The sequence below is a fragment of the Gekko japonicus genome, unplaced genomic scaffold (genome assembly GCF_001447785.1).
Source record: "Gekko japonicus isolate JY-2015 unplaced genomic scaffold, Gekko_japonicus_V1.1 scaffold33, whole genome shotgun sequence".
NCBI lineage: Eukaryota > Metazoa > Chordata > Lepidosauria > Squamata > Gekkonidae > Gekko > Gekko japonicus.
In genome coordinates, this window is record NW_015174272.1 from 1,270,154 (window position 1) to 1,285,993 (window position 15,840).

Consider the following 15,840-nt stretch of genomic DNA (forward strand, 5'->3'; position numbering starts at 1 on the left):
CCTGTAGTTAGAAGACTGCCCTATCAATGATATGATCAATTTATTTGATACATAAGCTAAACGTATTAACTACATTTTGCCTGAGTCTCAAAAGCGTGATCCACAGACCCCTTCAATTTGCCTCCCACCGCTCATTGGAACTCAGAAGGGTGTACCTGGGGACCCCTCCCATTCAGATGCCAGCTCAGCCCTGCTTAACTTCGGCAGAGGAACTACATCAGGCTTCTCCAGCCTGGATACCCTGCCATGATGAGAAAGAGACCTGTTCATCTGCTTCGCACTTTACCCTGTGATCTCTTGCCTTCCAGGATGCATGTAATGTTTTTCTCTCTCCTTTCTGTCCTCAGTAGGAACACCACAACCCAAACTGGAGCTTTTCTACCCAAAACTGCCACCTATAGGAGGTGGAGAATACGATGGCAGAGAGCACCGTGGTAGCAACGTCAGGTATCGACAGGCTGTCAGATGGAGACAGCTCAAGAAAAGTACGTTTTTTTAAAAAGCCAAAGGCAGGTGGGTAATACATGACCCCAAAGCACAAGGGCCTCTCCAGGATCTCTGAGAATGTAGCCCACATTTGTGAACAAGACACGGGGTAGGTGGCTCAGTGGTAGAGTGTCTGGTCCCAGATTCAGTCCCTGGGTTTCAAAGCTCTGGTAGCAAGTGCTGAATGACATCTTCTGGAGAGCTGCCACCAATTAGAAAATACTGATCATGACAGACAAGTGCCCTGATGTAGCTTCATGCATACAATCAGCCCAGTTACTGGCAGCAAGGACTTCTGAGTTAGCAGCAACTGTGTATAGGACAATCTTAGATTAAAAGAATACCGTGAAGCAGCAGAAGACAGGCTCAAAATAATTTCCCTGGGCTCTCTGAAGAGGACAACTGACATGATGTGCCACAAGGATCTAAGCAGAAGCTAGGGAACAGTTCTTCATGGCACCTTCTCAGCCATCTGGCAAACTGCATTACATTTATTTATTAAAAACTCTTTGTTGCCTTTCATCAGCCTGGCAGAAGACACTTGCAGTGGGCTGTTCTTGGCTAGTGTAAGCTACTTTGCCTGAATCTTTTTGCCCTACAATCACAAGATCAGTAGGGATCAGAGCCGTGCTGATCAGTCTACTTACACTTCACCAGTTGGTGTTGTAGATTACCTGAAATTCCACCTAAGCACTCCCAAATACAGCATGTGTGTAGTTTAATGCTGTTATGCTTGCATGGAGTTAGTGTGGGAGTAAGCCCATGGAACAAGTTTGTATTGGGTTGCGGAGTTAATATTCCCTCCTCTCCAAAAGTTCTACCCTGGGTGATGGTGTTATGCCAAGAGACAGAGAGATTCTTCCCCCCCAAGGGATTTGAGGTCAATAAGCACACCAGTGGTGAAGGAAAAGGGTTTTATTGAAATCTCTATGGTAGTGAGATAACAACAAAGTACAAAAATTAACAGAGAATATACCCATGCCCTTTCAGCTGCAGGAACCCTGAATGACAGCAGGCAGACTGCAGATGCTGGCTGGTGTGCTCAGTGCTGATCTGCTGTTGAGCCTGAGCTGAGCTTCAGAAAGAAAATGTAGTTCTCTGGAACTTATATACTATTCTAAATGTTCAGTCATGTGTATGCATGTGTGTCATCTCTATACATGGCCTTGGAAAGGAGTTATACACTTCAAGGCCAATTGATCTAGTACAAAGAACTCCCAAACTCCCTACATTCCAGTGCCAGAAGCATGAGGCTAACATCTAAAAAACCCACTCCCCATGTGTATTAGCAAAAGACAGGTGAACATTTATCAAAGAAAAAAATGTGTGTTGTTGAAGGCTTTCACCACCGGAGTTCATTAGTTGCTGTAGATTTTCCGGGATGTGTGGCCGTGGTCTTGGCATTTTTGAACCTGATGTTTCGCCAGTAACTGTGACTGGCATCCTCAGAGGTATAAACACAGAAAAATGGAATACTCTCTGTGTCAAGGTGAGAAGAAAATGGTAGGCAGTAAATTTATATCTACTCCAGAAGGTGGGTAGGGCTGAGTCATTGTCTTGTAGAAGTTCCCCAGGCTATGGACATGCTAATGGCGGAGCTTTCCTGAGGAGGCTCTTTTGTTTCCTGAGGTTTCCTGCTTCCTGAGGAGATTGTTGAAATTCTAATCTTATCTGTAGTGCTATTGTCTGATGTAAAGCCTTTTCAGGTTGGCCAAGTCTGCAGTGTCTTTCATGTTCTTTTATTCTTGTCCGAATGCTACGCTGTGTGGTCCCAATGTAAACTTGTCCACAACTGCATGGTATGCAGTATACTCCTGCAGAAGTGAGGGGGTCTCTTCTGTCTTTTGCCGATTGTAGCACCTGTTGTATTTTTCTGGTGACTTCTTTTTCCATGGTGAATTGTATGTTTTCTAGACCCCAATCAAATTGTATGAACCACAACATACATCAAAGATTCAACACATTTCATCAACAAAATCAGTTCTCTGAAACTTAACCCACAGGACATACTTGTCAGTTTTGATGTGCTATCTCTCTCTTTTTTTTTTTTTGAATTTTTATTTTACATTTTCCAAACAAAAGAACAGAACATTTTTATATTCTCACATAATACATAGGTTTGAGTCAGCTTTCAGATTCTAGCCATTTATACAATCCTTTCCATCTTTCAACAAAAGTCTCATCCTTTTTCCCTTGTAATATCACATTCAGTTTTTCTATTTCTGCTATTTCCATCATTTTATATTTTAGCTCTTCTATTTTGGGTGTGTTATTCATTTTCCAATATTTAGCCCATAATATTCTGGCTGCTGTAACCACATATATAATTACATATTTTTCATTATACTTGAGCGTTTCTGGCATAATATTTAACAGGTAAGTCTCAGGCATCAAATCAAGCTTTACATAAACAATTTTTTCTATTATCTTTTGCACTTTTTTCCAGTATTTCTGTACTTCCACACAACTCCACCACATATGATAGAACGTCCCTACATTTGCTCTACATTTCCAACAAATGTTGGAACAACTTACATAACATTTTGCTAGTCGCTCTGGTGGCCAATACTATCTATGGAAAATTTTGAAAATGTTTTCTCTGTAATTCGATGCTCTCATTACTTTGAACGATTTCCATATCTTAGCCCATTTCTCTGAGGCAATAGTTTTCCCCAAGTCTCTTGTCCAGGCAACCATATGATGTTTCGGGACTGCATCTTTCATATAGGCTTCTAATAAGAATTTATACATCTTCTGGATCTGTTTGTCGTTTGATGAAAGCCATATTTTGTCTAGTTCGTTTTTCCCATCGTAGAAACCAACTTTTAAGTCTTTTTGATATCTCGCGGTCAAATGTGCCTTTTCCCAAAAGGAAAGATGGATGTTTTGTTGTGCAGTTAGGTTTTCAACTGATTTTAACTTATTTGTTTTGTCCAGTAGATTTTCATAAGATTCTTTATTATGTTTCGTTATAGGAAGCGCCATTCAATTCTGTCTTGAAGTAATTTGATTTTGATTCTTGCCCTTTTTGCATTCCACACAAAATGCTTTGTTATTTTGTCCAGTTTCTCAAAATATTGCTGCCTTTTTAGCACGGGGATATTTTGTGCTAAGAACAAGAATCTCGGCAGTATGTTCATTTTGATCGTTTCAATCCTGCCCGAAAGTGAGAGGTGTAGATCTTTCCATTTTGTCAAGTCTTTCCCGACTGCATCTAACAGCTTTGTATAGTTATCTTCAATTAGGGTACTTGTTCGGTTTGACAGTACTATTCCTAGATATTTCACTTTCTTTACTATTTCCATCGAGGTGGTATTTTGTAATTCCTGCTTGGTTTCGACATCACAGTTTTTTGTTAATAGTTTAGTTTTATTATGATTGATTTTAAGGCCTGCTACTTGTCCATTGTTAATCAAATTTTTCCAGATGACATAACAGCCTTATTCCACCATTGTTTGACAACCAGTTACTTCCAATGGGATAATGAATTCTATGAACAGATAGATGGGGTTGCCATGGGAAGCCCTCTCAGCCCAGTTATAGCAAACTTTTACATGGAGCATTTTGAAAAAACAGCTTTAGAATCTGCACCCCACAAACCAACAGTCTGGTTCTGGTACGTAGATGATACCTTTATCATTTGGAACCATGGAGAAGTAGAATTGATGGAGTTTTTAGACCACCTCAACAACATCCACCCTAACATACAATTCATCATGGAAAAAGAAGTCAAGGGTAAACTCCCATTTCTAGATATCATAGTCATCCGCAAAACTAACCTTCAATTAGGTCACAAGGTCTACAGAAAACCAACTCACACAGACTGCTATTTGCATAAAAAATCCAATCACCACCCTCGGCAAAAAAGGGGCATAATCAAAATATTAGTAGACCGTGCTTTCTCAACGATTAACTAAACCATATAAACCATGCTCTTCAAGTAAATGGCTACTCCAAGAATGAAATCAGAAGAGCGATTAAACCAAAGGTAAAACAAACAACTGAGGAAAAACAGTCTCCCACAGGAAAAGTGTTTTTGCCATATATCAAAGGAATCACTGCTCAAATGGGAAAACATATGAAAAAACACAACCTACAAACAGTATTCAGACCCACCAGAAAAATACAACAGATGCTACGATCGGCAAAAGACAGAAGAGACCCCCTCACTTCTGCAGGAGTATACTGCATACCATGCAGTTGTGGACAAGTTTACATTGGGACCACACAGCGTAGCATTTGGACAAGAATAAAGAACATGAAAGACACTGCAGACTTGGCCAACCTGAAAAATCAGCAGTGGCTGAACATAGCCTAACTCAAACAGGACACAGTATTTTGTTCCAAGACACTGAAAGGTTGGACAACACTTTCAATTACCATGTCAGATTACACAGGGAAGCCATTGAAATTCACAAACATAAACATAATTTCAACAGGAAAGAAGAGAGTTTAAAAATAAATAGGACATGGCTTCCTGTCCTGAAAAACACAAAAGGCTTTACATCAGACAATAGCACTACAGATAAGATTAGAATTTCAACAACCTCCTCAGGAAGCAGGAAACAAAAGAACCTCCTCAGGAAAGCTCCTCCATTAGCATGTCCGTAGCCTGGGGAACTCCTACAAGACAATGACTCAGCCCTACCCACCATTAGGAGAACTCTCAAATAACCAGTGCAAAGGTAAAATAAAAATTGATTTTATTAAAGAGAAAAATAAAAGTACTAATATACAATAAGCACACAAGAGGTCACGCACATACAAGGCCAGTTAAGAAATAAAGGGATTAACGGGAAATATAGGTAGGTGTTGGGGTGATAGCTACCTGTCCTGTAGAGCAGCAATCCAAGGGGAAGAGCAAGACATCCAACATCCTGGGTGTGCAGTTCAGATCCAGGAAAACACACACAAAAAGACTGAGCTCTGGGTGCTATTTTTATAGGAATAATGTGTCCTGAGGCAGTCTGACATTTGTGCCTCAACATAATACCAAAAATGGTTTTGCCAGAACAGACAAAGCCAAGACCTGGAAAACTTGTAACAGTTTGCATGAAAGCTGAGGTCCAGTGTAAACTAAGGTGTTAATGTGCTTCTGATAAGATTAGCTAGGTGTGTCTGTGAATGGCAGAATAGCATCCCCAGGAATGGACAAAGAAGAACACAAGATGTTCTTGGGAGGACTTTTGGATGTAAAATAGAGTTTGGGCTGGAACTCTGTTTGCTTCCTCAGGTGATTCAGAGGACTAATGGATTGCTAATTAAACGAATCAAAAAGAAACAATGCTGCTTAGTGACCCTCCTTTTGTGTTAGGTTGGAAAGATGAGTGCTATTATTGTGAAGGAAAGGTGGGTAGAAAAAGGTGAGGGGAGATTGACAGGATTAGCAATCCTGGTTGAATGATGTTAGCTCTGGGGCAAGGCAGGTCCATTGTCTGGCGTATGCAGATGTCAGGGCGGAGGGAGAGGCTGCAGCTGGGTCAGACCAAGAAGTCACACCTTCCAGGGTTTTTGCCTAGGGGCATAATTCTGAGGCCTGCCTGTCTGGGATCCATCTTGTTTTTACTTTGGTCAAGTCTGCCTGGCATATGAACTCCTGGGGTGCTGTAAAATGGGGATGTTCTCCATATTGCCTCTCAATAAAGAGAGGGGGGGTCTGCCTGCTTAGTAAGTTTATGTTCTGCTAACTCCACAGCTGCTTGAACGCACGCTTGAGACAATGGATTCTGGCTAGGCATTGTAGGCCAGCCCTTCTGCTCTCTCAGTTGTGGACTGCTTTTGCTTTCTCCCATCTAACAGAACAAACTCTCTCTGCTTTTCTAGACCCCAATCAAATCTACAGGGTACCAATGACCTGTGGACAAGATATTGGCTGGTGGCTGCCAAGTGATCCGTCAGTCAAGCCAGAAAATGCCATACCATGGATAAAAGTGCAAAGGCACCCTCTGCTGCAGAGCCCCATAACCAAGTGAGCATGAAGCAGAGAATGAACCCCTTGAGTCGAGGGTGATATACCCCTTCAACAAGGCCAAATTAAGATGTTACAATGGATGCACAGCTGCCAACAAGAATGGCCATTCTAATCTTTTCTCTGCATCTCTCTAGCAATGTCTAGGAAAGGAATATGAGATCGTAGGGTTGCCAGCCCCCAGGTCCAGGTGGGGGTGCCCCCAGGTCCAGGTGGGGGTTCCCCCACTTTTGTGGTCTCCAATATGTGGCTGGCAGGGGGAAGTCCCACCCCCAAGAGTGGTGTCCTTTCCCTCCCCTCCTGTGAGATTGAAAGGACTTCAGCTGATCGGCGGGGAGCATGTGGCCTGTCAATCAGCTGGAGAGCCCTTTAAATCTTTTAAGAGGGAAGGAGAGGGGCTGTCGCCAGCCACATGCTCCACTTGCAAAATGACCCTTTAAAGGGTCTGTTTGTGAGTGGGTTGGGGGCAGAATGTGGGAGGCTGATTTCCCAGTGGCAAATCGCTGCTGGGAAATCAGACCTGTGGCCTCCCATCCTACTCTCAAAAAGACCCTTTAAAGAGTCTTTTTGCAAGTGGAGCACGTGGCCGGCAATAGCCCCACTCTACTTCCTGAAAGATTTGAAGGGCCCTCCAGCTGATCGACGGGCCACATGTTCCCCGCCGATCAGTTGTATGTTTCAATAGCTTTCAGTGCAGCAGCATGTAATTGCTTCAGGGTCACTATCTAGTTTAAGGAATTAAGACCTTTAGATTTCGGGAATGATTGGCATGAGAAGTACATTCCTCCCATCCACTTGCCCCCCCCCCCACCAGTGCTGAACTAATTTACTACAACAATGTCATCAGAGGTGCAGCACCGAGTTAGTTTCAGTCCCTTCTCTGTTTTATAGGTTTAGATCCTGCCTGGAATGTCTGCAGATGGAAGGACTGTCATCCATGGAGTATGACCCCCCACACACACACTGCAGTTTGAAATGCTGCTCCTTGGGGAGGGGAGATGTCGAGGGATAGCTTGAGGAGTAGGCTACCTGCCTTAAGTGGGGGGAACTGGCAATAGTTGACCTCCCTCATCCACTCATGGAAGTTTTAGGCAGGATTCAAACCCATGTGGGACAGCTGGAGGCCAGGCAGCAGGGAAGAGACTGAAGGAACAGCTGGATGCAAGGGAAGCCCAGGCTCAAATTGCTACACAGCCACAAAGCCAACTGGTGACCTTGAGCCAGTCCCAGGACTGGTTCATTAAAATAATTAATTGGCCTTGAGGCAAACTTACAGCATGATAAAGCAACAAAATCACACCATTTCAAGAGAAAATGCCCTCCTCGTGTGCTCAAACATGTTACTCTATGAAGTCAGGCTGCTCAAAAAAAAAAGTGCCAGGGCTCAGACAGCAACAGGGTGGACCAAACCTTGGGACAGGAAGCAAAGCAGACACTGATCAGGTGAATGCAGCTGGCACATGCGCACCTACCGGGAGATGATGCAGTCCTTGAAATTAGCATAAGCAAAGGGTGGGATTAGGGTTGCCAGTCTCCAGGTGGTGGCTGGGGATCTCCTGGGATTACAACTGATTTCCAGGTGATGGAGATCAGTTCACCTGGAGAAAATGGCCGTTTTGGAACGTGGACTCTATGGCATTATACCCTATTGAAGTCCCTTCCTCCCTCCCTAAACCCCACCCTCCTCAGGCTTCACTCCCAAAATCTCCAGGTCTTTCCCAACCTGGACCTGGCAACCCTAGGTGGGATGCCCCTTGTACCACTATACACAGAGCTTCGTGGCACAAGAGTGGGACAAAAAAAATGTACTTAGTAATACAGAGGCAGGTATAGAGGTGGCTAAGCATGATAAGACACATTGTTTTTCTTTCACAGGACCAGACAAAGGTTTCTTGTACAAAAGCAGGCTTAATTTAGTAGTAAGGATGCTAAATAAGAAACTGGTTGATAAGGAGAGCAGGCTCATGTACTATTAGATTTTTATCCCACCCCGCACTCTGCCATTTTATCCTCACAACAAACTTGTGAGTAAGGTAGGCTGATACTGACTGACAGAGAGTCACCCGGTTTGCTACACAGCAGAGGGAGCAGTTTGAATTAACTTGGTTTCCCTTTCCTACTCTAGCATTCTAAACACCACATTCACAATATTAGGTGTTCTGTATTACAACCACTACACCACAAAGCTTTTATTGTGTGGTGGTCGTGGTATGCACTGATACAGAGTACTGGCACCTTTGGAGCAGGTCCTCCAAGTTCTGAGGGGGGAATTGGTAGAAATCAGGTATATGAGTACCAACCCCTGCCCCCTTAACAAAAAAAGCACTGTTTCAGAATCATAACAATAGGCCCTTCCTGTTGCAGATACAAAGCAAAATATGATCACTGGGATGCAAAGTATCTTTTTATGTACTAACTTATCTTTAGTATCTTTTATGAACTAATTTACCTTTAGTATCCTTTTATGAACTAATTTATCACCCAACCACAGAATTCAAAGACCACTACAAAGCCATGAAGGCAGCTGTAGAAAACAAAGATTTTTTTTAAAAAAACAAGCAGATCTTGTGATCATGGGGTACCTACCTTGCATTACAGCTGGATAGAAATATGCTTCAAGATGCCTTGCGACACTCCAAAAACCTAACCCATTGATTGTGCTCACAAAAGCTTTAGGTGCCACAAGACACTCCTCTGTTTTGGTTGCTGCAGCCTAACATGGCGACAGCTCTGGAATCTGATAATTAACAGTTTTCATACTTAGCACTGCAGCCCTAGATAAGTTCATACTAGAATATTTTTAAGGTATCCTGGAGATTCCTATCAAGATGTTCTGCAAGGGTATATTGTTAGCACTGTCACTCAGATAAAGAGTTGATAGATCTGACTTTTCATCTACCTCCATACATTTCCCTATGAATTAGTTGACTGAAGTCACCTGGGCTGTTAGTAACATATTTTGTGGGTATGGTTGCCATACCCACCATGGGAGCATGGAGAGTTCCCAGAATTACAACTGATCACAGGACTTACAGAGAACTGGCAACCCTAAAAGCATACTTGGTAGACCACAGAATAACAGGCAAGGGAAAACTGAATTAATATCCTTGTTCTTTGCTGTAGGTTCGTGGAGAATATGATGCTCAGCGACCCACTTTTCAGCTTGTTTTGAGAGCTTTGTTTGAAGCCACCGCATAAACGCAACTTGCATGGGATCACCACTGTGGTTGTGGGACTTGTGCCATAACGGGGGCTATGACCCATGCCACCAGTTGTACCAATAAAAAGGAAGCCAGTATAGTCTTCTATGAGTTTGACTTATCTATTTTTGGGGTACAAAATGGGAGAGGGGTGGGTGGGTATATATGACCATTGACCAATGTCAGGCTGCTCCTACCACTACTGGCAAACGGTGGTGAGAATTCACACATAGCCCTTATCCATATTTCTAATCACATGTGTGGTCATTATTTGGCAGGGTGGTAGTGATGATAATGTTCCTATGCACATTCAGAATCTGACTTTGTTCTGCCTGTACAGTGTAGTTTTGGTTTGGAATTTGAGACAAAGATAGGAAAGTTTATAAACCAATGAGCCCGTTCGCGGCGAGGGCAGGGTATAAATTGAATTAATAAAAAATAAAAATGTACAAAGTCACCTGAATCAGTTGAAAGATTGCCAGAAATATTTGAGGATATAGACTCAAAATCTTTTTTCCCCACACTGAAAAGAATGGAAAAGTTGAGTGAATGATGAAATACTGTTTCTTTGACTAACAATTCAACTCTCGCTAAAGACAGATAAAAGATTTTAGGAGCACCTTCAGTGAGTTCTTTGCTTACTATAAAAAACTAGCTTCAGAAGTAGCTTCAGAATGAATTTAGAGACACTACAGACTACCTTTGGTTTTCTTTCAGTTGCTTAATAAGCACTAGTACAGAATGAGAATTACATAGAAACATAGCGCTATCTAGTCCACCACCACCCTGCACACCTAGCAATCAACTGGCAATGCAAAGCCACCTTCAGGTCTTTGATGGCTCAGGGCAAAATGAACGGTGGCCTCCCTTACTTACACTCACATATGCACACCACTTCCCTTCCTCTTAGACTGGGGCATGGAGCACAAGTGGAGACCCATCAAACCCCAGCGATACTTCAGGGACAAAAAAGCAATGCTCTGCTGCTTTCCCCCAAGGAGGTTCTTTTGCCCTTCTTCGATCATAACAGGAAGAAATATATCCTAAGAATGTGCCTGTTGAAACATACATGCATCCTCTGAAAACATGTAAAATATAATACTTTTTTCCTAATATTTGTGTACATGAATACAGGCAATTAATGAATAGATTCACTGAAATTCCTTTAATTGGGTGACCGCCCTAATAGATCACAATTCTCAGAGGCTGCTACCATCTGGTGCGGAGGGGGAGGAAAAAAAGAACGAAACAACATAATAGAAAGTGATTTTTAATATATAATTTATATATACACGCAAAAGGAAGAAAGTACCAAATAAGTGCCATAATCGCCCATTCCATTCACACATCACCCCCAAGAAACACAACAGAGCCATTTTAGCACTAGCCTTATAAGGAGTGGGGAGATTGGGGGGGGGGGGAATGTCCAAAAAACCTCCTCATTTTTCTCTTCTTTGCATAGCCTTCCTCAAGAAGGGCATCAATAATCCACATAGGCTATGCACAGGGGCAGTTTCTGCCCATTAAAAAAACCTTTAAAAAGAATGTAAAGTAATAAAAGCTTATTTTTTAGCCATCAAGAACTTTAAAAAAAATCCAAAACTTGCTTTCTCCCTTTAAAAAAATTACTTCATAAGGATTTTTTCCTTTGCAATAAAGCACTTTGTCCCCCCCCCCATTCATCTTGTTTCAAGGAATATCTGACCCTTCTTGCTTCTCCTTGGGTTGAATATTCCTGATTAAATGTCATGTTTGACAAAAGAGCTGAGCAAAAGAAAGCACATTTTCAGGGAATCTCAGTATCAGTATCTAGGTTTGTAATGAATTCGACTTGATATGGGCGTGTCTGTGTTTTATTTGCATTAATAACTAGAATCAAGACCAAAAACAATGGTACATCTCTTTAAAATGCTGGCAACCAGTTCAGTCCAGAGCTGCTGATGAAGATGGCAGCCTGGTACAGAGTTAGATGTAAATGGGTCAGGACTCTGGAGAAAAGAAATCAGAGCCAACACAGTGCTTACAGTCCCATTCCCTCCAAAAAAAGGGAAGGGAAAGATGACATAATCAAAATCTAACAAGGGTGGATGTTTGAAGTGTCTGCTTGCTTCTACGGGAGCTAGTCCAGTGATAAGCAAATGGAGTATTTTCAAAACGGCAGCCACAGATCCACTTACTCCCACAACCATGGGCAACACCATGCCTCAGCAATGTACAGTTCCTACCACCAAATGGAGGCTTACTGATGGTGAAGTGACTCTGCAGGTCTTGCCTGGGTCCACTGACTGCTTGCAGTGGCCGTTGCCTAAAGATCAAGTGTGCTTCTGCAAGTCCCCCAGTCATTAACCCCAATGCCAAGTTCTCTCCAACCTTACACAATAGAAATCAGCAAACTGAGAGCAATCTACTGCCATGTGATTCTTTTTTCATCCCACCCCACTAGGAAGTCACACGAGACAGAGCGCCTTATGAGGCAGGAAGCCGCAACAAGCTTTCACTGGAGCAGCCAAGTTCCTGTTCCCGACTGCTAACAAACATTAGTGTTAGCACCCCAGCTGATGGAAGGGGGACAAAGGTTGGGTTGCACAGCACATGTCTCAAACAGCTTTTCTAGAACTACAGTGATTATGAAGAAAAAACGTGGGGAAGATTCCCAAGCCCCCAAAATGAGGCCAGAAGCATGAAGGGTATGAACCTGGTGTTGGAGAATCATGGCAGAAACTTAGAACAGCAAGGGGAGATGACTTGGCACTTAGTAGAAAAGGTCGAAGGAACTTGTCCGGTCTTCCAATTCCATGAAAGAACTCCTGTTATGGAACTGGAACTTCTTCTTCCCCACCGGGACCCCAACAGAAGGAAGGAGATTCCCTTTCCACAAGATTCCCTTGCTCACAGAACCAGCTTCCCCCTACTTCAGGCACCTAAGGCAGGTTGCATTTCCACAGGTTAAGATAATTTTTTCTCCTGGCTAATAGGGGAGGTGGGCTGGCAGGGAAAGGTACAGGGAATCTGGACCCTTCCCTGCCTTCTCTTTGGCATCAAAACCACAACCCCAGTTCCCACTTCTTGGGATACCCCCAGCACTTGTCACAAGTACTTTCAATTCCAGCCAGACAAAGCAATTGGCAAATGATAACTGTACCCCAAATGACAGCACTCTCCTGCAAACAAACAAGCAACGACGAAAGAAAAACCAGGGGGGAAAGTACATTCCTGAACTTCACAGTGAGTGAGAGAGGGCGTGGAGGGACAGTGTGAGTGTGCTGCAGATGGCAACAGTGGAACTGCATTGGGGGGCAAGCCGCCTCCCAGACTGGAACAATGCTGCTGCCGCTGCTGCGCTTTCTGGAAGTCTCGGCAAAGGGCACCGCAAAAGAGAAAGGGTTCCTCTCAAAAGCATCCAGGCAATTCTGGACAAAGTAATATCCCTCCGCCCGCCCCGCCCCCCAAACCTACCTTCTCTAATAAAACCAAACATTCGCTTTCTAGGTCCAGAAACAGAAAAGGGTGGGTCGTTTATCCCCTGTTGCAACCTCCCCTCACTGGGTTTTTTTGGTTTGAGCCCAGGAGGCACAGAAAGTTTACAGCCATGGGTTTGTTTTCTTACCCCCAAAATAGCACCCACAAGGGCCCAAAAAGGGGGCACTCCAAATTAGACTTTGCTCCCAATAAATTAAAAATACAGAAGTCTCTTATGGGGTAAAGTGACCCCCCACACACAGTTCCTCTTTTCAACACCGTCAAAGATCCTGTTTCGCGAGTGTAAGGGGTTTCCCTTTCAGAAGGGTGTATCTAAAATCTGCAGCAAGTAGTGAGAGGGGGAAGAGAGGGTACAGAGAGAACCACTTCACCCCATGCTGCTTGAGCCCAGCCAAATGTGTCCCTTCATAGCAAAGGCTCTCGCTAACTGAGGGATGGGCCTCCGTTCAGGAAATAGGTGGTCATTTCGCCTTTGCCTTTGACCTTGATGACCCCACGGCACTCCAGCTGATAACCTTTGGCTGCCAATACCTGATAAAGATCAGTGGTCACCTAAAAAAAATGGACAGAGGAAAAAAAATAAGAATGTTCAGACATGGGCCGGTGGCTTGAAAGTTCCTAACTGTAGCATTTCACACAAGAACACAAGGATGCTTCGTGGATTCACTGACACAAGATACGGTGATGGACACTGAATTTGATGGTTTTTTTTTAAAAAGAGAGAGAGCAAGAGAGATTTATTTTGGAGATTAACTGTTAACCATGACAAGGAAATGGAACCTCCATGTTCAAAGGAAGTATTAGTCTAGATCAGAGGTCATTTCGGGGGGGATCGCGGGGGATCGCAGTTCCCCCAGGTGAGGTACGGGGGGCGGGGCACATGACGAAGCCCCGCCCCCTGCTTCCGGCCCTCATTCAGCCAGGAGGAGGCAGGAGAAGAGGGAGGGTAAGTTGCTTCCTTCCCTGCCTCTCCCCACCCCTGCCTGCCTGGGGCCAGGGAGGGCCTTCGCGGGGCTTCCTTGCACTCCCGCCAGCCTTGCAGGTCCACCGCCGGGCCCCTCATGGGAGCTGCAAGGCCAGTGGCGGCGGCCAGGACCGTTGGGGGTGGGGTGTGTGGCCTTATGACACACTTCCAGTGATGTCAGGGGGTGTGGCATATGCTAATGAGTTATGCTAATGAGTTCCCCTAGCTCTTTTTCTATGAAACGACCCCTGGTCTAGATGCTGGGCATAAACAAGGAAAGTCTGGTGCTTTTATGTACTTCTGGTGGGCTTCCTGGAACCATCTGGCAAACTACTATTAGAAGTGGGATAATGATGCTGGGTGGATCTCGGCTTGACCAGGAAAGCCATTCTTATGTTTATACCACAACATGATTCGTTCTCTAATGGTCAGCAGAAGGAGCCTCACAGATGCAACCTTTCATACGATATTATATTACAGCCATGAACACATGAAGCTTCCTTCTACTGAATCAGACCATTGGTCCATCCAGGTCAGTATTATCTACTCTGAACGGCAGTGGCTCTCCAAGGTCTCAGGGCAAGGTCCTTTGTGTAACCAACTACGCGAGTCTTAACGGGAGATGTCAGGGATTGAACCTGGGACTTTCCGTGTGCCAAGCAGATGCTCTACCACTGAACCACAGCCCCATCCCACCAAAGGGATGGTTCTTCTCCCCAGCTGCTTCTGCAAGTAGGGACAAGAGGCCTACCATACTGAACAGAACAGGGCTTCATTTAACCTTTGATGGCTCAGCTCACACAGCAAGAAGTGGTTGATTTAATAATGAGCGGCAATAGCCATTCAGACATTCATAGACCTCCTGGAACTCTCCTGGGCATGTAGCTGTGAAAATGACAGCATACTTCAAGGCCAGAAGTCAGCAATTTTAACATGGGCCGCTGTCATACATGGATTTCCACCCTGGATGGAACAATCCATGCCTTTATTTGGGGGGGAAACACTTCCACACGTCATGCTGTTCCTGAGCATGATGTTTGGGACTCCTGGGTCTTTCCCCTTTAAGGAAAACACCCTTTGCTCTGACTTGCATGGGAGACACTGGTGTGGCTATGGGCAGAATCTCCCTGTGGCAGCTCTTCCTACAGCTAAACTGGGGAGGTGGTGGAGCTGAACTCAGCATTTCTGCTCCTCTTTCAATCCTTTAGCGTTGTTTTATTTAAAAAAGTCCACAGAAGAGCTGTGGTTCAGATGTGAAGGGTTTACTGCATCAGCACTTCTGAGCCACTGTGACAGGAGTGGGTGGCAACAGGAAGAGAAGTGAGTGACATGGGGATGGAGAGCGCAGACCCTGTCCCCACCCACACCGCGTGCCGTTGGCCTCTGCATCAGCGGTGGCTTCTTCCTGCTCCCGTGCACAAACCATGCCAAATTAGGCCACATCATAGATGCTGTTACCTGAATGCGGTCGGGGACACCAGTGCTGTCCATACGGCTAGAGACATTCACGGTGTTGCCCCAAATATCATATTGTGGCTTCCGAGCTCCAATCACCCCAGCTACCACTGGCCCAATATTCAGCCCTGTAAAAGGGAAAAATTAACAACTGGGGAGGGGTGTGACCAGTCAAGAGAGAGCAGACAACACATTTACCTTAAGACCATCTGCACCCTCTCCGTAACACAGACAGAATCCACACATACAGGCACATGCTCACACCCCATTCCTCCCTGCTCCTCTCA

General features: G+C 44.3%; 1 protein-coding gene across 1 annotated transcript in view; it reads right to left on the reverse strand.

The window, feature by feature from the left end:
• Nucleotides 1–10,960: 10,960 nt before the first annotated feature.
• Nucleotides 10,961–15,840, reverse strand: part of ADCY6 (adenylate cyclase 6) — a 56,225-nt gene continuing 51,345 nt past the window's right edge. Inside the window, exons 21-23 of the mRNA XM_015423694.1 lie at nt 15,818–15,840; nt 15,557–15,681; nt 10,961–13,686 (exon numbers count right to left, since the gene is read on the reverse strand). The exon at nt 15,818–15,840 is cut by the window's right edge and continues 203 nt beyond it. Coding sequence (XP_015279180.1) covers nt 13,558–13,686; nt 15,557–15,681; nt 15,818–15,840 — 277 coding nt within the window. The 3' untranslated portion in view covers nt 10,961–13,557. The remainder of the gene's footprint in view (nt 13,687–15,556; nt 15,682–15,817) is intronic.